The sequence below is a fragment of the Sander lucioperca genome, chromosome 16 (genome assembly GCF_008315115.2).
Source record: "Sander lucioperca isolate FBNREF2018 chromosome 16, SLUC_FBN_1.2, whole genome shotgun sequence".
In the NCBI taxonomy this organism is placed as follows: Eukaryota; Metazoa; Chordata; class Actinopteri; order Perciformes; family Percidae; genus Sander; species Sander lucioperca.
In genome coordinates, this window is record NC_050188.1 from 31,101,295 (window position 1) to 31,124,366 (window position 23,072).

The 23,072-nt window shown below is 41.9% G+C and overlaps 1 protein-coding gene and 1 long non-coding RNA gene across 2 annotated transcripts in view; one reads left to right on the forward strand and one right to left on the reverse strand.

The window, feature by feature from the left end:
- Positions 1–23,072, reverse strand: part of grin2da (glutamate receptor, ionotropic, N-methyl D-aspartate 2D, a) — a 275,179-nt gene that overhangs the window by 115,812 nt on the left and 136,295 nt on the right. Inside the window, exon 6 of the mRNA XM_035992896.1 lies at positions 18,482–18,622. Coding sequence (XP_035848789.1) covers positions 18,482–18,622 — 141 coding nt within the window. The remainder of the gene's footprint in view (positions 1–18,481; positions 18,623–23,072) is intronic.
- Positions 1,018–19,874, forward strand: LOC116046385. The gene is made up of 3 exons (XR_004104128.2): positions 1,018–1,031; positions 4,807–4,809; positions 19,746–19,874. It is a non-coding gene; the product is annotated as an uncharacterized LOC116046385 (long non-coding RNA).

The window sequence follows — 23,072 nt, forward strand, 5'->3', positions numbered from 1 at the left end:
AGCCAGGACGCTTTCATGTGAAAATGTGTAACTAAAGGGCATCTGTGCTTATTGTGCCTGTTAATCTGGATTGTTTTCTGTGTAGCAGGGCCATAAATTAAAAAAACATTTCACTCAAAACAAAAAAATACCCTTGAAAGTTCTTAAAAATACCCCCTTAAAACAAAACGGTAATATATAATAATAACTTTGTGTGCAGTTGTGGTGTGTTTCTGAGAGAAATACTGGACGACGGATGGAATGGGTGCCGCAGGAAGACTGAACGGCATGTATTTTGAAAACTCGTCTCATTATCTTTCAGAACGGAGGAGGGGTAAAAGAAAAAAGGATTAGGGCGGCCATTACCCCCAGCAGAGCCATTAACAAAGCCTTGGTATAATTAGGCAGTAAAGTTGACCCTCCTTTTTAAAACCCCCCAAGCACATATTACAAAATGTAATAATCGGCCTGCCCTCCCTACAATTGGCTCTCACTGTCTCAATAAATTATCCTGATTTCAGAAGAGGAAAAAAGTTCCCCTTCCAAAGAGCACCTTCATGATTTGTTTGAAACTTCTGGAGCACTCCAGACTTTTTTTTTCTTCTAAAATTATCCTGACTGTTGAGGACAAGAGTCATGTAACTTTAACTTGACTCCCTGGGACGCACCTCATGCATATTTAAGGCGGACAGGAGGCACGGCAAGACGGGTCAGTGCTAACAGCCAGAGAGAGAGAGAGAGAGAGAGAGAGACGGCACAGAGGACAGACGGAGAGACAGATCACGTCACGTCACGGCCAGCAGCTGAGTCTGTCTACTCCTGATCTAAGGCTGATCAGCTGTAAACGTCATGTTTTGGTGTCAAGTTGTCAGAATCAGACATTCTGCACCGACACTCGCCAATTATAGCGGCGAGATTCAGAGAAGGCAACAACAGACAGACGGCAGTTGCCTCCGGAGAACAGGAAGCTCCGCAGCCTGACAACATGCTGAAGTGAGTTGAGGGCTAAGACACTAGAGAGCCTGTTAAAGTCTTCTTGGTACAGCAGTACCGTTTAAGCTTTCTAAGACTTCATGTACTGAATGCGAAAAGCTCAGATCCGTACTGTATGTGCTAGTACAGTACAGGGAATTCTGTTACCGATTAGTAGAGGAGAACACTGGAAGCTAAAAGTGTACAGAAAACATAGCACATCTTTGAAAATATGTCTAAAAACACTGTTGCTACCTATCCAACACCATGTAAAGGTATTTCTAGCTTTATTTTTGGTCAGTTTCACCTCACTGTAAATCGTCTGTTGGAGTGGAGAGTCTTCACAGGTCCACTCAGATCCTACTTTCAAATTGAGACCATTTTAATGTCTTATTACACGGATCTACATGCTATATCAGAAAAACAAGCTAAAACTGAAAGAAAGAAAGAAAGAAAGAAAGAAAGAAAGAAGATGTAAGTGAATGTCAAAGGACACAGCAAGAATGAAAGAGGTAGGAAAGAAAACAGTGAATGTATGTGTGAGCCGAGAGAGAGAGAGAGAGAGAGAGAGAGAGAGAGAGAGACAGAGAGAGAGAGAACACAAGCTAATACCAGGCCAACAAACACGACAGATGGGAGGGTGACAAGCAGACATGATGATGAGCAACGAGGGAAGGTGTGAAAAGACGAGAGAGAGAGAAAGAAAGAGGCAGACGATAAAAAGTATCATGACCGTAGCGTCCTGACACCTCTTGATCATTCGTCTCATCTTTCAGTGTAATTTAGTTCTTTTATGAAGAGGAAACTGAAGCTAAAAATAAGCATTTCATCAAAGGGGATTTGACCTTCTACAAGAAAAGTTTTAGGCTCTTTATGGCAGCTGCAACTAAAACTTGATAACCAGTTTCTTTTAATGCAGTCTTGAGATCGCCAGCTCACTAAATGATTAACTGATTCAACGCATTCTCACGAATGGGTTTGTGCGATATCGTACAAAAAAAGTACGCGCAAAAATTGGTATAATATCTTACGAAATAATGCGACTGCCGACCGGTCGCGTGACGAGGTTAAGCAAACCAGGCATATGACAATCAAGTTTAGCGGTCGTTACGGTTAAGTTTAGCCGTCAAAAGGTGACTGTGAGCCGGGTACCAGGTACCGTAGGTGACGGTCATGACAGTGGCCGTTACAGTTTAGTTTAGGCACCAAAATGACTAGTTAAGATTAAGTAGTACTCCCGAAACATCCTTTTTCTGGGTAAACGTTTTGTGTTTTCCACTTAACTTCTTCGGGGACACAAGCCCTGCTCACCCACTTGAAAGCCCAGTGTTTTAGGATCCACCCAGACCCTGTCTCTTACGTGATCTTAGCAGTCAGGGGTGCAGTGCTAGTTGTTGAAGTACCGAAACGCATCTATTACGCGTTTAAATTGTGGCTCAATGTTCCTACGGCGGCAAGTTTACATATACATAATCTCGCTTTGCCAGACCATCTACACGCTACGTAGCTGAGGAGGGTCTGGCTAGTCCACGTAGCATTCTGGGATTGGAGAAAAACGTGCTCTGGTTTATTGGCATCTCTTTAAACCTATCACAATCGTCATGGGCGGAGCGCACGGAGCCGCTGTAAAACAGCCTCGAGAAGGAAGTTGTTTTGGTGGAACGTGTGTACGTTCAAAAGTTGTTTTAGTCGTGCAACAGAAAACTCAGATTGAACAGATAGTCTAGCTAGCTGTCTGGATTTACCCTGCAAAGATCTGAGGAGCAGTTAACCATAGTCCTCATAAATCCACTGGAAAATTCACAAAGAAAGCGGAAAGAAACGGACATCGGCGAAAAGACTTGCATCCGGCGGGAATTCCAGCGGCACCGGAGCAATCCCGGAAGTGGAACGTGGAGGATATAGATTAACATATACTATAACTATAAAAATGAAAGCATGTTTTGCTGCCTTTTCATCTTTACAAGTTAACAGTTGGCTAAATAGACTGAGAAGAATTATTTCAGTGTGTCACTCAAAGACAGCTAGCGCCAATTTAATGTAATCTTAATCTTATAGTAATGTTACTCAATTAATCAATCAATACACCTTAAATGTCCATATGGCAACTTAAATCATTCCATTCTTTTTACTGTCCCTCTTGCATGACATACGCTTCAATTATTGAATGTTCAAGCACAAAAAAAAAAAAAAATGAAATTCAATCAGATTATGCGAACTGCGGATATTCTATTTTCTCACTTGGAGAAAAAAGGTGGCGTCGCGGTCTTATACAGTGGCATGTGGAATACATACGAATTACAGTGCATTACTTTCGTAGCTACAGTATATGTACGAATGGTTCATGAGAACAGCCTGTAAAAAGTTCTGTAAACTGAGTCTGTTAAGAAGCGAAAGATTGGCAAACCTGATAGTGAGCTACAGCATGTTTCTCACCATATAATTTCACATGCATTCTTACTGCTTACACTTGATAAATATTACTGTTAGCTGATAGCACTGTGGGCTCAAGCGTTGCATGAATATTTAATGCACTTCCAGCTGAAAAGGATTATGCTATATCGGCAATATCACTGTATACACTCAATGGCTGCAGCTCATGTATGCAAAAGCTCCCCTGCAGTGTGATGGCATCAATCGAAAAGAGAACAGAAAAGAGGGATTTGGGAGATTAAAATATGCAAAAATAAATAAAGTATGCAGTTAGGTTACCAAAGCTTTAGAGAGCGCAGAGGGAGAAGTGCAAAGGGTTTTTCTGGTTGTCCTGAATGAGTTTGGATGTTCAAGATCACCATGTTGTTTGTTTATTAAAATCCCAATTAGCTTCTGCCTTAGCTACTATTCCTGGGGTCTCCATTATGTCATAAGAATATAACATAAACTGGATTACAGCCATCCATAACATTCATACTCACGATACATCAAAACAACACTCAACACAAGCCCAAAACCTGTCTAATCCATACAGTTGTTCACATAATCATTTATATCTTACAATTACAGTTACATAAGTCTGCCTGTCTGCGTTTGTTTTACTGTTGTTTTTTATGTACTTACGTTCTCACGAACGGGTCCGGATGATATCGTACGAAAATGTATGCACACCAAAACGTATATCCTACGAAATTAGGAGACCGCCGGCTGGTCACGTGAAGCCGGCTGTTCACGTGATGCCGGCTGGCTACGAGCTCCATGACACCGAGAGGCAGTTGCTAGTTGTTTAAGCCGCTAAAGAGCTTTGTGACGCCGGCTACAGACCTCTGTTGTATCAGCGGTAGTTGGTGGTTCAGTTACCCAAAAATAGGTGACTTTGAGCCGGGTACAGAGCACCGTGAGCTGCCGGTCATTTCGGCGGATATTACGGTTAAAGTTAGTCCACAAAATATGAGCGTTTTGCTGCGACGAAATTTAAGATTAGGCACCAAAACCACTAGTTAAGATTCGGAAAAAGACTGTGTTTGGATTAAAACACTCCTAAGGAACAGGCATTTCCTGGGTGAAAGGCTTTAGTTTTCCCGGGGAAGCGAACTCCACTCTCTGGCTTGAAAGTCCTGTATGTTAACGCACACCCATCCACCCCGACCCCCTCCCTATGCGGCCATCAATGTGGAGCATACAGCAAAAAAAACGTGGACTGCTTACGACCGTGCATTACTTTTCGTAGCTTTTTGAACAAGCTGACTTATGTGACTGTTTGCTTTAATTTCCAGCTTTTAAGCTTCTAGGTTACTGCCTCAGTCTGTTGTATCGTTCGTCTTTATGCTATGCATGTACTATATGTGGCTGCTAGTCTATGTTTGCTTTACTGTTAGTTTTTATGCATGCGACTGCCTGTTTGTCTGCTTCAATTGTTAGTTTGTATGTTTTACCATGTGTCCTTTCTAAAAGCCTAAACAGGGACAAGGACTGCAAATTAGCCTATGGCTAGAAGTCCCATATACATTGCATCGGTTGCACTTCAGATGTAACAATGCCTATGTCTATTGTCCCTGAGAAATAAACTGATGAAATAAAAAATTGAAAGAATAGTTCATTACCGAAAGAAAGTACCTGGAAATTAATCTTCTAGGTCACAAAAAAGGATAGAAGTGTATAGTATTCTACACCGTTTCTTGTTCGTGTACATAAATACACTTTTTACTTTTCATGAAAACATATTTCATCACTTTCTAAAATAAAAAAAAACTCCATGTCACCATTGCGCATTGATGCACTGTCCTCTGTATTAGACTAGTTCTACGGGGAGTGTGGTTATTAAAAAGGTGAGACAGCGAGAGAGAGAGAGAGAGAGAGAGAGAGAGAGAGAGACACTCTTCCACTCCATATGAGCAGTCGGTCCCCCTGAGGGTTTGAGGTGCCTGTCTCCTCTTTTTTCCACTTCTTTCTGTCTTATCTGCTTCCCTCTATTTTCCTTCCATCTCTCCTCTTCCTCCTCTGCCTTCTGTCACCTCTTTATCCTCGTTTCCTGTCGCCTTTCTTTCCCTCTCCTCGGTTCTGTCTCGTTGGGTTTTTACATTAAGCTTTATCATCCGAGTGAAAAAATAGCATGCAATATTTTAATTAACAGCCAACAATAATATCTTCCTTCTTCCCTGCTTATGTCCTACATTCTGCATTGCTATGTTTCTATATTTAAGATAGAATGCTTCAATCCAGAGGGAATTGCAGTATGTCATTTTAAAACAGAAATAAAACAGTCCAATAATGAAGATGTTCTCCTTTTTTCAGATTTTCTGTAATTAGGCTGAGCTACATCCTGGCAGTCGTCTTCTGGTCCTCATGTCTCCCTTCTGTCCAATGCATCTCCTGAGAACCTCTCTGCCAGTCCTTGTGTGTTTTACTTATTCAGTTACAATGCACTCTGTGTCTCAGTTGTCTGAAGGCATTAAATCCTCCTTAAATCCGTGTCCCCCTCCCTCCTCTGCATGTCTGATGAGACTAATCGTCCAGAACAGGATGTGACTGCTTTCACCTGGATTCACCAGATTAACATGTTCAAGCCTAGTGTTTTGTTCAGCACAATTTCATTCACCACAAGGCACTGGTTACCTGACAGGGTTGAAGAATTGTTGCATTTCTCAGGTAAAAATGTCCCATTTAGGTTTAAGGCTGAGGCAGTTAAGCACCAGTGAGACATGAAACAGTCCAGTTTTGAGGGAACAGTCCATGATTTTACAGGCTCATCAGACAGGATTTATGCAACTCTCAAAAAGTTATCACGGTGGGATTTTTTTTTATCTTTTGTTGCAACGATTGCAAAGGTAGAGAATGCAATTTCTGAAGAATTTGCGGTGTGAATGCTGCATGTTGAAAGGCTGACGCTACACTGGATTGCCGGCTTGAATGTGTAAGACGTATAGGTGAAGAAGTGAGAATAGTTGAAAAAGTGGGAATGGGTTTAAATAGTATTAGTAAGGTTATAGTCTATATCTTTCAGTTCCGGGATTGCCCTGTTGCTGCTGAAAATTTCGCCCTATGTCCTGCTTTTCAGCCGGATGTCCGTTAACCTTCCGCTCTCTTTGAGGTGGAATTTTGAGGACTATGGTTAACTGCTCCTCAGATCTCTGCAGGGTAAATCCAGACAGCTAGCTAGACTATCTGTAAAATGTGAGTTTTCTTTTGCTCGACTAAAACAACTTTTGAACGTTCACACGTTCCACCAAAACAAGTTCCTTCCCGAGGCTATCTTGCAGCGGCACCAGGGCTCCAATCACAAGACGATTGTGATCAGTTTAAAGAAATGCCAATAAACCAGAGCACGTTTTTTTCCCATCACGGAATGCTGCGTGGACTAGCCAGACCCTCCTCAGCAGCGCTGTGGAGGAAGGTCTGGCAAAGTGAGACTAGTAAGGTTATAACAGTAGAAATACAGTGTTCACATTACAAATTAATTTACTTGGAATGCATGCTTGCACACATTTGGCACTCACAGCAGCACCAGATAACGTGGCTTTGCCTCGGCTGCATTTTTCATGCAGGGCTAGAGTCGGTCTGAACACAGCCTTAAGTGTATATGGTTTAAGAAAATTATATTGACCCTCAGTAATGATCCCAATCGAGAATCACCAAACTCGGCAGCTTTTTAGAATTTTTTTAGCCTCTTTTAGCTCTTTTTGTCCGGTTTTACGAAACATGTATGGTTCCGTCTCTGCACAATAGTTTGCTAACGCATTCGGAGACTGTCTTCTCCCGAAAAAAAAACGCTCCCATAAGTTGTTTGTTCAAGCAGCAATTACAACTCATATTTATGTTTATAGTGGCGGAGCCCCTCTAGGGGCCTTAGTATTTTTGACGGGAGCAAAGCAGGAAGTAAGGTGACAAAGTATAAGAGCGCCACGTTCCACATACTTAGGCCGGTTGGGGTTCTGGATGGGTCTAACAAACCTAAGAGACCAGGGTTCATGTTCCAGTACTGTGTGTCTGTCATGTTGTTGTGGAGTTCTCTTTACAAGTGGCCAAAAACAGGCAGGCATCTAGAAAATGTCATCTTTGAATATAAGCTGAAGTCGCATCTGTCACTGTCCTTTGTGAACTTGTCACATAGCCTTGTTGGTTTTCTTTTGTGCCATATTTCAGCTGAATTTTGTGAGCTTTATTTTTAATGTCATTATTGTGAGTTCCACTCAGTTTTGTTGTGCTGCATGCACTCATTTATTTCATTGCGCTGGCACACATTGTGCTCTGCTGCTGTTGTTTGTAATCTAAAGGCCGGGGGCTGCAAAATGATTTCCAAACAGACAGCCAAATCACCATCATCGTTATCTCTCTCTCGCTCTCAACTCTGCCTGTCAAACTTCCAAACATCTCACACATTTCCTGTCTTCTCAGTCCTCACACACGTTCCCTCCTTTTCTTCTGTCTGTACATCCTGAGATTTGTGTTGCCAGGGTCTGTATACTTGAGCAGCTGGTTCAGTGGATTTTTGGCTTTTTGGTGAATGCAGTCATGCTGCTACGTCTTTTTTTTGTTAAATATACATCTGTCATAGCTGTCAAACACACAAAGAGCAGAAAAAACTGGCTAATGGAGATCGTTAGGAATAAAAATAAAATGTGTATTGTCTCTTTTGACTTTTCTGTGCATGGATGTTGTTTTCAAATGTCTCTAGTGCAAAAGAAATTTAACACATGATGTCTAGGGCTGGGGGAGAAAATCAATACAGCATAGTACCGCAATATTTTCAGTGGCAATACTCGATACCCGGACGCCTAACGGCAGGTTAAGGTGAGCCGGATGGTAAGGCTTCTTGTGAACCCCTAATGATGTCTGTGTAAGGCTGTCCGACCTACTTTGGAGCTGCAACGTATAACTAGAATGTGTGTAGACGAGTGTCACCCCATAGTCCAATCTCCATATTTCAGAAAGTCCATAAATCTATAGGACAATTAATTATATCAACTTTGTTTTACTGTCTTTTATTGATTCATTATTCAGGGGAGATTTGCTGAGCATGCATTGGCTCTGCTTCCCACTCATTCAGTACTATTCATTAAAACAAAGGAGCACTGTCGGCAAGTGTGCAGCTCCATTAATCAACAGCATTTTTAGGGGTTTTAGTGAAAAAAAAGAGGATGTCATGGATATGAAAGGCATAACTATTGAAACACTACCTTGTATTCAAAACTAAAAAAAAACAAAGAGCTGCATGGGAGCCATTGTTTTTAGCAGGAATTTCACAATAGGTGATTGTGTGGAGTTTTTATTCTCATAATAAGCTTTTTGTTCAGAATCAGAAAAAAAACTCAAATCTGAATCAGAAATGAAATTCTTTGCCATCATTAGGTTAAAAAAATAAATAAACCGCTGGAGGTCTATCTTTAGAGTGTCAAACATGAGCTGCCTGTAAAGTATGTATCATTCTTCCTACTGGAGGACAGCAGCTGCATGATTCAGAGCAGTTACAATCCAGTCCTACTCCAGAGTCACTTGTGCCAAAACATTGAAAACTTCCAAATTCACTCCTGCAGCATATTCCACTTTTCTACTGTTCCTCCAGCTCAGTATCCCTAAGAGTAATGTCTATATTGGACAATTCCACGCATCATGATTTCCATCCTTCAGAACGAGACTGTCCTCCCCCAAAAAACGCTCCCATAGGTCGTTAGTTCAAGCAGCAGTTATGTCTCATATTTACGTTTATAATGACGGCGCCCTCTAGTATTAGTAGCTGCGTAAGAAGGAGGTAGGTTAGGGTGGTGGATGTGTCAAAAAAAACCACAGGACAGTACTCAGGAGACCGGGGTTGGTGTCCTGTTTTGAAATTAAAACTAAACTGTAGCTTTTTTCTTTTTACTTTACGAAACAAACAGAGCTACGTCATGTTCAGCTTTACTTGCCTAACCGGAAGTGAAGTAACATCTGATTTTACCCCAAACCACAATGTTTTTCTAAACTTAACCAAGTATTTTTGGTGCCTAAAAATAACCAAAATGCGGCATTAACAACATGTTTAAAGCCGCGAGAGTTACGTTCTCTGGTCGGTTCTTAGACGGATGACGGAAAACACTCCTGTGGATCCTATTGGAGGGTAGGAATGAACGACCTATACCGCTGAATGGTTTGGAGGTCTTATTGTTCAGAACTAGTGCAGGAAGAAATGTGAGCTTTACGTAGCGAGACTGAATGTATGGGTGTGGAAGTCAGGGTGGTGGATGGGTGTGTAGCACGTCACACTTTCATGTAGAAGTGTGTATTATTTAAGTTCACCTCCCGTCTAGGAACTGCAATCGTCCCATATTAAATATGGCACCGTATGCAACACTTGCATAAAATTGTAGGATTACCCCAATAAACATCATTTCAGTTTTCTGACCGAAAACAGAAAACGCAGAAAATACATGTTGGTGTATTATGTTTTTTATTAAACTTTTGTTCTCGTTAAAGATGGAAAAGGAAATCGCAATACTCAATATCAAATTGCAATACTTCGAGAATTGCAATAAATGAAAATCGCAATACAAATTGAATCCATGTATTGTGAAAGAAGGCATATTGTTCCAGCCATAGAGGTTATAGTGGGACACAAAAAGTAACGTTGTCGAGGAGCTATGAGTGTCACATACAGCGAAGCAGGAGTGGAACATACAGATGCTGCCGTCAATCCAACATGTTTACCATATTTACACTTAACCACTTCCTGCCCTAAAGCTAAGTGGAAATTAATCAAGAAGCATTCAAAATTCATCTCAAACCTCGTGAGGTGCCACTAAAGCCTGAAATTGAAAAGATGTGAATGCGACCATCTTTTCCAAGCTGCATCTTTACTCCTCTCAAGTGTAACTACAGTCAGTCATGCTGACTGAAATGATACTGAACACTGCATCTCACTCTGTCCCATGGAGCAGCAGAAAGAAAGCAGCTCCAGCCATTTCAACACTTGTCACAAGCGTGTAACGAGTAGAGATGCACCGAATGACTGGTGACCGGAATTGGCCGATTTTCACGTGACCGACCATGACCGGAGACCAGCAGGTCAGTCTGACATATGCCGATTGTATGCCGGTCAAATGCACTCGGGTGCCGCATGATAAACATTGTGCAACATCAGCATCGCACGTGCACACGCACCGCCGCTCCATCAGCTGTTTATGAAATGTCATAAAGTTGTAATTATACACGGCTCTGCAGAACCGTTTGCTCTACTGATCTCAGGCGAACAGTCAGCCGCACCCTCTCTCCTCTCTGAGGCTGAACCACTGGAACAGGAAAACCGCACTCACAGCTACAGTTTATCGGAAAATAGCGTTGAGCACACTGACTTTGATGAATTTACTGTTTATCAGACCCCAGATGAGACAAGAAGCTAACGTTAGCGAACACTGCGGTGACAGTCCCGGTCTCTGATGCCCCGCTGCAGGAGACTGTGTGTATTCCTCCGACACGCTGTATTCATGTTACTGTTTTAAAACGCTTTCCAGGTTAGTGGGGATGCATACCGCTCCAAAACAACATGAAAAATGTAGTAATCTTCCCTCAGCGTTTAGTTTTGTTGCTAAACTGTGTGTAAAATGAGCGGGGACGTTAAATCATCTGTTTCAGGTAACAGCACCCTAGGGTACCGTCTATTTGCTGGATTGTTCCGAGGTAACCAGCATTTTTTAGATTAGATTCAACTTTATTGTCATTGTGCAGAGTACAAGGACAGCGAAATTCAGTGAATTTCTCACACCAGGAGTAATTTATATAGTTCTATTTTATAGCTATAGATTATCTGTTCAAAATGTTTTCTATGTTCTATGCAAAATGTAAAATGTTCTATTAAAGAAAAGATAGAAAATAAATATTTGTGTGTGCTGTAAGGTGGTTAGAAAATATGAAAACGGAATTGGCTAAAATCGGTATCGGCAGTTCAAACTCAATGAAAAATCGGAATCGGCCTAGAAAGTTGTAATCGGTGCATCTCTAGTAACAAGCATCTGTAGCGTTTATATGATCCCTGATCACTTCAAAAACCAGTACACTCATGATGGTGAGTCAATCTTTTTTTTGGCTCGTAGTCCATACACTGTAAAATTTGTGGATGTAGCAGCAGTGACGTCACCCATTGGGTTGTGGACTGCTATTTTGAAGCCTTAAGTTTAGCAACATCTGCATGTACGGCAAACTTTCCCTTAAGGCCGTTACAGACCAACCAGACGACCGACCGTTGGAAGAAAAGGCAGTTGGACTGATCAGTCTCCCCGAGGTTGGTCAAAAAAGTGCCTCGGAACACACCAAAGCGACGAGACGTAATACGTCTCCATAACAGCAGGCGGCGCTAATCTGTATTGTGGGCCAAAAAATGAAAACTGGCAGCTGATTGGACGAATGCGTCACGTGGGTCTGGCTGCTGCTTCCGGATTTTGGATTTTTCAACCGGCCATTAATGGCAACTCATTCAATATACGATCTCATATTGTACTAAAATAAACTTAGCACAAAAAGGAGGACTCAGTAGCGTGTGGAAGAACCACCCACAGCCACAACAGCCTGGCACCTCCTCCTCATGCTGGTCACCAGCCTGGTCACACACTGCTGTGGGATGGGCATCCCATTCTTCAACCAGCATTTGTCGCAAGTCAGCCAACGTGGTTGTGTTGGTCACTCTGGCACGAACAGCACGCCCAAGCTGATCCCACAAGTGTTCAATGGGGTTGAGGTCTCTGCATTGAGATTGCCTCCAATGATGACAAGTCTCGTTTTTCCAGCGAGGGAGATGCCGCCCCACACCATCACACTGCCTCTACCAAGTAACACCAAAGGTGTTACTCTATCGGTGCAGCAATCAGCATAGCTGATTCATTCACTGGAAAAACGAGGCTTGTATATAATGAATAAATTGTTCAATTGCCAATATGTCTTGTTTCTTCAAACTTCAATCCTCCAATCCACCAAACGAGTCAATGGCAGAATAAGCTGTTTGGCATTGGCAGAGAAGATTTGGCAAATTTTTCATGGGTGCAACCCACATACTCAGTGCTGCTGCTCATCCCACAAATGCATGTTCCTTACAAATGGGGCACCAATTGAAAGGGAACTAAACAGGCTTTCCAACAGTATAAGATATATTGCCAAAAGCATTGTTACCACAGAGAAATAATCTACCAAACACAAATTTCCTTACTTTTTGTGCTAAGTTTAGGTCACCGAAACGTGTTTCTGAAAACATTTTAAGCGACAAATAGGCCATGCAGTCAATGAATCTGTCTTCATTTCAGATCGACAAAGGTCAGTTTAAAAGATTTTCGTCAGATTTTGAGAGGCTTAGTCACGCTCATCCCGCTTGCCTTGACTGAGCATGTCAGGTCGGCCAAAATGAAGGCCGACGGCTCCTCCAACGGACGACGGCACGGAACACACACCGAACAGACTCGAGTCACTGACCTCGCCAGACTGTCCAACGGCCAATTATCGGCCCGGTGTGTAGCTGCCTTTAAGTTACCATCTAACACCAGCGCCAGTTAGTTAGCTTGGTTGGCAGCACAAAACATTTTTTTAGGTGATCAAGTGTTCCAATTAACTTTGATAAAGTGAAAACACACAGTGAGAGGGTCAAAGTTCAAGACGAAAACATGGACAACACCCAGAAACGAGTTCACAGACATTACAATGTCCACAGTGCCATGGTTAGCATTGCTAAGCCTCCGTCCTGATTAACAGGTCGAATGTGCAGCCACGCCCCTAAAACATGCCCTGCCTTATCATCTACTTTAAAATAACTGGGACCATAGTTTACAAAATGAACATCATGCTGTATTAAAGAAGATTTGAAACTAGTGATTTAGACGATAAACTCAATTCTATAGAAACAGACTTCTTTTTGGAGCCAGTGGAGTCGCCCCTGCTGGAAATTAGCAACAAAGCAGGTTTCCGCAGTGGCCTTACATTTTAGACACTAAAGCTTTGTCCATTATTTTTTTTTACGGACTATGAGTCCAACTATGCAATTCATCCAGATTTTTCTAAGTGAGCGAGCTAAACCGTTTATCACAAGTTTATACTCTTCCGGTCCTTTTGGCAGTTACCAGACACCTTCTGTTGCATTACTGCTCCACTGGACTAGACTGCAGGAGGGCCTACCCAGATCTGTATCAAGCACAAAACAAGCACAATCAATGCAATTAGATTTTTGATCGACCTAAACAGATGCATACATTTGGCTAAGAGTGAAGTAAAATGTATCGAATCACAGGTTTTATCCAGATATGAAACTTAAAATGAAAAGTGGGGCCATCATACTGTAAAGGTAGATTTTCAATGAAGTATTCAGAAATAATAAATTCAGCTCCCAGTGTTCCCAAAATAAAGATGTTGAACAAGGCCACACAATTGTTCAAAACACCAAGAGGTTGAGTTTCATTTCTATGTCAGCAACACTTCAGTCGGAGCGGAGCCATATTTGGGAAGGTGTTCATCTCCCTCGAGAGAGAAATCCTTCACGTGTTACAGGTGTCATTCATGCTGCAGTGGCGAGGACTATCACTGCCGCTCTACCAGACTCCCACGAGCTCCGGCGCCTGTCAGCGTGACAGACAGCCGTGCTGATGATCGAGAGCATTCAAAAGCCAGATACTGACGGGCATGAAATGTTTTGCAGAGTTGAAAATGAACCTCCTCACTTCATTAAAGAGCGCAGACAGGCAACCTGCAGTAACCATCCATCTGAGGTTGAACATGTTGTCTGCGCGGGGAAGATTTCTCCAACGCTGTCATCAATCAGTCATATCTGCACCAATCTGTCATTTCCTGGCGTTAGCTGTTGTAATTTAGCTTTCTGCTGCGCCTGCCTCATTCCAGGAAGAACATTTCCCAAAGTGCCTTTCAATAATTAGAGGGAACAGGTGTGAACATCTGGTTTTCTCAGTTAACATTGAAGCGAGATACATTCTCTTGCTCGAAAATAAAAAAGTTAAATTTATAAGAAATACAATGCACCCTTGCTCGACTCAATAAACTTAGATGTTTTTTGCTGTTATAGCTTACTTAGTCTGGTATGACCAACAGCTAATGTTAGCCAATGTTAATGTAGCTACCTTTGGTAGGTTATGCTGTAGAACTAACATTACTGAACTGGTTCACTCACTTTCAGACATTATGAGCTGATGTTACAGTACTGCATGTGTTAGCATTTATTTTTATCCTGTAATTTCCACAATTAACCGCCAACCCGCTACAGCCACCCGAAAGAAATAAAAAGTGGGTCACATCTCTCTCTCTCTGTTCAGACTCAACATTAAGCAAATTTTAAAAGGCGAGGATAGTTGCATAGAAAGTCTATGGAAAGATATATTTGGATTCAAAAACAAACAAGTTAGCATTTGGCAGCTCGAATAGAGACTTATTATGTGGACTTAAAGATTTTCAGCTTGAGCAAAAGATTTGCGACTAGAGAAAAACAAAGGAGATTTTGAGATAAGTCTGAATCTGTGCGGTCAATAAAAATACACACAGACACGCCATATGTGCATGGTAGCTATGGGACTAATGTTGCTGCATTTGCTGTTTGTAGCGAATGAACACAGACCGCAAAAACACTTCAGCATTCAAATGTGTACAAATCTGGTGAAAGCCGGTGTCTTTACTGTGATTACAGATGTTCTCAATCTTCTCTTTATCAAAAAATTGTTAATTTAGTTTTTGGGTGTCACCTATCAATACCAATGCAGCCTGATGTCATTGGAACTCTTTGTATGAACTGGTCGATCCATTACATTTTAGAGCCATAGCAACTATGATGCAAAACAACTTTGGATTCTCATAATCTCTTTCTGCTGTAAATGAACAATTTTAGCTTTGGCTGTTTCCTTTACAATGCAAATTAAAGCCCCCACATAATGGCATGCTATTGTTTTCACACCTACTTGTCTTTCTTACTTTCTACTTGTTTTCCTTCCAGAAACACGCCTCTTCATATTCAGTTCAGTCCTGAGAGCCAGCACAGCTGCAGTCCTCTCTTCAGAGTTCAAATGAAGCGGTGGTGGATTCAGAGCCTTGCTGAAGGACCTTTTGACATTATCTGTGGAGATCAGGGTACTATACACTCATGTGTGTCTCCTGATAGAGGTTTTTCCGTCGAACTAATGGAACCCAATGTACAAACCGCCTTTGCATATATTCTGCAAGTCATTTGTGAATGTCATACAGTACAACCGCATTAGTAAATTTGAACTCCAATCTCCAGAGCCAGTCTAGCAGCAGGTTACCAGACAGCTCCTGTAACCCTGACAGCTGAAAAGAGAGCGAAAACCGGACTATTTTCCCCAAACAGTTCCCAGAGGGGATTGTGCCAAAGAACAGCAGCAGTCAATCAAGCATGCAGGTGAAAGTTGGACTTCTGCTATTCTGCTCCTCTGCTCATTTTCCTCGAAATATTTAAAGTCCCCCTGGGTAAGAGGGGCACATTTTCTAAAATGTAAAGCTTGGATGTTTTGAACTTGCCAGTTTCACACAGATTTTAGTATTGTGTTGGTCATTTGACATCCTGGCGATATACAAGTTGACAAGGGCCAACCAAAAGAACCATTTTATATGAGGCCAAACAGTCTGCTGGAATTGGGAATGAGGACACACCTTTGTGGGCCACATCCTTTAACACTAGAAAGGCCAACAGGTAAAATGTACCCGCCTGGCATTTTTAAATGCATGTAACTCTGTTATTTTAAAATCCCTTCATCTCTCAGTCCATGACATTTCCTAAAATGGGTTTATTAATCATCTAGTGAGTTATGGGAGGTGTGGTATAAGCAAAAATGAAAATATGATCATTTATACCTAAAACCGCCAGCGGGTACATTTTACCCCCGCTGTATATTGCTGCGCTCCGCATTGTCAACATGGCCGGTCGCATAGAAACGCGTATTGTTTACACGTCTTTTGACAAGGCGGCTGCCATATCACAAGTTAGAATTGGACATGAGTGATGGAGAATCGGATCAGGGAGAGATCAATGACCCGTCATTTTCATCAGATGAGGAATCTTCATGTGAGGACGAGGAGCAGCTGCCCTCAGATGCTGACGTGACAGGTGCCTCAATTACAGTCCAGCGATAACGTTACACATCCTAGTTAGACGTAACGTAACATTAGCAGTTAGCTTACTGCACTAGCTAAAGTAATTAGAAATATTTATATTCTTTAGGGTCGGCTCAACCAATACGGGATGGAAGTGTCTACAACAGGAGCACGCACAGAGCGCAGTCACAGCCTGTGTGTGCGAGTGTGTTTATAATCTGTAATAAAAGAGCCTAAAGGCCATGAACTGACTTTTAAATAGTTACTTTATCAAGTCATACTTGTTGTTTAAAAAAAAATAGATAAAAAATGAATAACTTAACTGCTTCATGAAATGCCATATTAGCGAGAGCTGAAGCTGTTTCGGCAGCGGGTAAATATTACCCACTCGGCGGTTCTAGTGTTAACGGTAGCAGCCAAACAGGGCTGTAGTCAAATCTACCTTTGTCGAGTCGAAGGCAAGTACAAGACCAGGACTAGACAAGACAATACTGAGTCCAAAGAGTCAAGACTGAGTCCAAAGAGGTTCAAGTCCAAATGACAGACAGTCAAGACCGAGACAGAAAAAAAATTAATCCTCTTCAAGACCACTTACTTATCCATTCAATAATGTATGTGTTGTGAGACAGTATATCTTCTACTTTAAGATGATCATTTTTGCATTATTTGTAATGATCAAAAAGCAAGTGCAGAGTACAACACTGCAGGAGGCCATATTATTTACTTTGAGTAGAACAATTTCATATAAAGCTGAAGTGCAACTTCACATTTTAGATGTTGAGTCTTTTTTAGGGGTGCACGATTCAGAAAATGTCACGATTCGATATATATATATATATAGATTCCGAGTCCGATTCATTTGATTTTGAGTATCTACCGATACCGAGTCCCGATCCGATACTTCTATAATATATAAAAAAAGAATAAAGAACAGCGAAAAAACAGATCCAGGATGTTCCTTATTTTTTATTTAATTCACCTGATGATTGAGGCGTATGACACAGCCCGGCGCATACCAGGAGACCAATGTCAATGCCCGTTCTAGATGGATTTTGAATCAAACCAATAACTGTTTTCTGCACAAGCGTGCTTCAACAATGGTTTTGCTTTGGGAGGAAGCATAAAGTGCTGGACTCGGTGAAGACCAACTAGAATATTTGGCGAGTCCAATGGCTAAATACCAACGAGCCCAAGACAAGTCCGAGACAACAGAAAAACGTCTTGAGTCTGAATCCGGACTCAAGTAATGGAGTACTGCAGCCAAACCAAACCTCCATATTACAAAATCAACAGAGAAGTGATGTAAACGCAAGAGCCATGAAAAGACAGAGTGTGTTTATCCAGACATCCCTTTGCGGATACACAGACAACTGCATTAATTCACTGACAATGGTAGCTACTAGCACCAGTCCTGTCCTACAGGACATGAATGCACCACAATGTCTGTCTCTGTTTTGGCAGTGCTGAATGTGACCCTGGACAGTGTTGCTGAGTTGCAGATCAATAAGCTCTCAGTGTTAGGGTCTTTCATTATGAAATATGTTAACATTTGTTTGACCTCGTGTTAGTTATATACATAATCAATCCTCTAAATCTGTAGCATTAGCCAGATAAGATAACATAAGATAAGATAGACTATTGATCCCACAATGGGGAAATTCACTCGTCACAGCAGCTCAATGCAACACAACAATAAGAAAAACACACATTAAATATAAATAGGTAATGGTAAATATGTAAACTGTAAACACTTATTTCATAGTACAAGAACAGTAACACAGACATCCATGTTTCCATCAGTTGCCACCAAGTGGATGGAGTTTCACCTGCAAAACATCACTATAGAAACGAAGCAGCTGTTTCCAGGTCAGAATGACTCAGCTCTGTGGATTTGCCCTGAATGTGAAAGCTCTCCTAAAGCTGCTTGCCACTATTTGCTTTGCTGTGCAGCCGTTTGCTCGCTCGCTCGCTCTGCTGTATGTCAGAAGCCGGTGTGAATGATACATAAACTCAAAGTCACCCCTGGGCCCCTCCCTCTCACCTGATTCTGTCTGGCACTCGGTGGGTCTGGTTGCCGTCACTCTGGCAGTTGCCGGCGTACTGCGAGCGGCTGGTGGTCCCCAGGTCCCTCCGCAGAGCCATCACCCCGTGGGTGAGCACTGAGACACCTTTGGCAATGCGCCTGTAGGATTAGAGGGAGAGAACAATGTGAGACAGAGGGACATTTTCTAAGGTCTTTTCTGACACTGCTGAGGTCCAGGGAAATGCTGGAGAGAGAGAGCGAGAGACTGTCTGGGTGTCTGAGACAGTTGTCAACCCTTCAATAAGTGACAATGAACATTCAACAAGGCTCAAACTTGAAGGGGTTGGAGGGGGGAAGTGGAGTTTTATGAGGTACTTATCCATAGTCAGTGGAATAGAAAAAAGTCTCGCATTGTCAGACCTTCCTCCACAGCTCTGCGGAAGAGGGTCTGGCTAGTCCACGCAGCATTCCGGGATGGGAGAAAAACGTGCTCCGGATTATTGGCAGTTCTTTAAACCAATCACAATCATCTTGGGCGACACAATGACGGTGCCGCTGCAAAATAGTCTCAGGAAGGAACTTGTTTTGCCGGAACGTGTGTACGTTCAAAAGTTGTTTTAGTCGTGCAACAGAAAACTCTGATTGGACAGATAGTCTAGCTAGCTGTCTGGATTTACCCTGCAGAGATCTGAGGAGCAGTTAACCGTAGTCCTTAGAAATCCACCAGAGTTTAAATGCCAACACAAAGAAAGCGGAGGTGACATCTGGCCGAAGGTGAGGGACATCCGGCGGAATTTCCAGCGGCGCCTGAACAATCGCGAAAATTAAACATTGCTGATATACTGTAGACTAGTGAAATACCTACAGTAGATGGTGGTTAGCATGCTGCCACTTTGGAGAATCAGACAGGAGACAGGGTCAGCAGCAAAACACTTTAGTCACCTTAAAAAAGGCCCAACTAAAATAAATATCATATTATATATATACTATATGCTATATTTAGAATATGTTAACCACTTTACCTTGCCACCAGACAGCTCTTTCTTTTGGCCTTACACAACAATTACAATTGTTTTTCAGGGCTTGAAGAAAATAAAAATTTGTGATCCTGTTCACTGTGGTGACAAGAGGATATCTTTATGAACCAAAGAATACAGAGGAAGAAATTTTGCAGAGGGAGACTGAATGGCCGAAGGAGAGAAAGGGAAAACGTCTGTGGAAAGAGCTTTGTGACAGCAAGATAAAGCTCTGAAAATATTCTAAATATAGCATACACTTAAAGCTTAGCTTCCGTGTCTGTACTCCTGTCTGCTTATCCAAACTGGGGGCGTGCCGACCGCCATCTACTGTAGATAATACACTGACTATATGGATAAGTATCTCATACAACCACACTTCAACAAATCTGAACTATCCCTTTAATAGCACTGAACTTATGGGGGGGAAAATGAAATTACTCCTGTCCTCCGTACCTTAAAGCTGAACTGGGCAAAATTTTAAAGAAGACCCATCTTGGCAGTTTAAATAGTGTGACTTCAACAAAATGAAAAGTAATTACATCTTAACTGACTGAGACACTGCAGAATTGCCCAATTTCTACAAATGAGGTCCTGGTGTTGGGGGTGTGCACTTCTCCGCACACAGAACGTGATGAATCGAGACTAAAGATCAAAATCCGTTTGGTCTCCTCATCAGCTCAAAACTGGACTCATCATTAGAGATCATTCCTCTCTTCTTTGCTTTTGTATAAATGATCAGAGAGCAGCCAAGCTGAGAAACATGACTGTGCTGTCAGGATTTCTGGGCGTTAAAGGGACACTGCCACTTTTTGTTTGCTGTCTGAGTGCTGAGGCAGGAACAGAATTCCTGGACCCAAAATGCAAGACACACCCAGCCGATAGACGGCGACATGACGAAAACTGAACAGAACAGAGGGCATTATATACAGGGGCAAAGGAGCAGGGAGGGAGCGAACAGGTGAAATATATCAGGGCGGGGCAGACAATCACAAAGGCGGGGAGACACACAAGGCAGGAAGTCAAACAACACGACACAGGAGAAATAACGCCATAAAATAAAACAGGAAACTAAGGCAGGGGTGTCAAACTCTACTTCACTAAGGGCCACACTGGAAAATGAGAACCACATCAAGGGCCAGACATGTATAATTTACTAATTACTTGTTTTTATTTTTAAAAAAAAGTCTAATATCTTTGACTGTATTATTGTTTATTGCATGTCTCATATAGTCTTCTCACTTATAGTTTGGTCAACATAAAGCCCCCGAAAAAAATCAGCAAAAATGTTTAATGTCTTTATAGAATTTAGGAAATCAAGCCAAACAATTACATTTTTAAAAGCAGGCTACTACACAGCCGACTCACAACAACCCGTTTCACAGCCTGGAAAAACAGTTTCTTGCCTTTTTGGTTTGGCACACAACTATGCAGGCCAAAATGTATGGTGAACCTAAATGGATATGCGGGTCAGATGAAATTTTGCCAGGGGTCGGGTTCAGTCCGTGGGCCTTGGGTTGACACACGTGAACTAAGGCCTCAAAAACATACACAAAGGATACAACTGGAGAACCAAAACAGAACACAGAATAAAAGAGCCATGAACAAGGAATGAGAATAAAGCAAAAATGGGAAACGGTGTTCAAACAAAGTAACAGAACAGGGAATGAATTAACAAAATAAAATAGGAAAAACCACAGCTGAACATCACAACCCTAACACTGTCTTGAGTAACTGATGGTGAAGCAGCTGGTGCCTACAAGCTGATGCAAGCACGACTTCAGTGAACATCCAGTTTCTAAATGTATCTATGTTTCAAGTTTCCCCTCATTTCCATAAATAAACACGGACAATTTAACAATAGATCAGACTTTGATCTGCAGGAAGCTTTCACAGAGCAAGATGCTATTTAACAGACACTGCTTTTTTAATATAGCTGTAAAGTCAACTCGGATTTGTAACTCACCGCATAAAAACAGCACCAGACACTTCTCACATCTTATGGAGAACCGCAGGAGAAGCTTGACTTTTGGAAGGTTCGGGAGACACACAAGCATTTATTGATCTCGATCGAAGAGAGATTAAGGCAGACGTTACAGTTTAACCACGATGTGTTGTCGTACAGTGCCGCCCCCAACTCTGAGGGTCTCCCTGACACTGTCAAGTTTGTTCTGGCTGGATTGGATTGCGCCATAACAAAAGATGCTCACCTAAAACCTAGTTACGTCTATCTCTATCTGAGATGTACGCTACAGTGTGTCAGTCCCCTTTACCCTTTTTCCACCGACCTCCAAGAGGAGACAGTCCTGGAACAAAACATTCCCTTATCATGCAGCTGCCTAGACTCCTTGAATCTGTAGAGACATATTCATACATGAATATGTCCCTCATTTTCGACAGGATGTCCGATACCTTCCGCTTTCTTTGTAATGGCATTCTAAACTCCGGTGGCTTTATGAGGACTATGGTTAACTGCTCCTCAGATCTCTGCAGGGTAAATCCAGACAGCTAGCTAGACTATCTGTCCAAACTGAGTTTTCTGTTGCACGACTAAAACAACCTTTGAATGTACACATGTTCCACCAAAACAAGTTCCTTCCTGAGGCTATTTTGCAGCGGCACCGTTGTTCCGTCCAGTGCTTAGCCCCGCCCAAGACGATTGTGATTGGTTTAAAGAAATGCCAATAAACCAGAACAAGTTTTTTTTTTCCCATTCCGGAATGTTGTGTGGACTAGCCAGAGCTTCCTCCGCAGCGCTGTGGAGGAAGGTCTGGCAATGCGAGACAAGGTTATAAGAGGACCTGAGAATGGCCTGATGTTATCTAAGTTTTCCCTTTGTCTCATCTTACCACAACATGGTGTTTCTGGAAATTCCACCACAGTCCTGATGATAAGGGTTGCTCCAGTGAGGCAGGAAACACTATTGAATGATCCCAATTTCCTGAAGCATTCAGATTCTGGGGCTCCAGCCCTGAATGTTTTCTCAAAAGCCCCAAATCTTTCAGGGTTTTAAACTACCTTCAACTGTGTGTCTTTTCCCCTCAGTCTCTCTGACTGGCGCGGCAAATCAATGGAGCAAAAGTGCTATTATTGGGGAAATAACATTCATTCTGTGAATTACGCCAAATTCCTACTCGTTACGTTACGTAACTTAAAAGTAGAAACAGGAGTGAAAATGATTCCTTGAGTTCATCCTCAATATTAGTTGTGTTCTGGTTTCAGAATGATGAAGACAGTTGGAGAACAGTTAGATACAAAATAGGACGTTGTCTCTACAGGATGATTCTTTTCCTCTGCAACTATTGTGTTTTTCCACAGAATTTAGGGATTCTTTGATCAAATGGCTTGAAAAACATAGCTGATGTAAATGGAGCATGCCATGACCCCCCCCCCCCCACATGGAAGCAAATCTGTTTCATTGGATTTTGAAATTAAAAAGCCATTGAATTTCTAGCACTGAATATTTAGTCATTGAAATTATGTACCTTTTTTCCTCTGAATTTTACTCTTCAACAACTTTTCAACAACTTCTTATCACCTTTGTTTTTCGAAGTTCACAAATTCAGAATTAAAAAAAATTCAACGTTCAATAA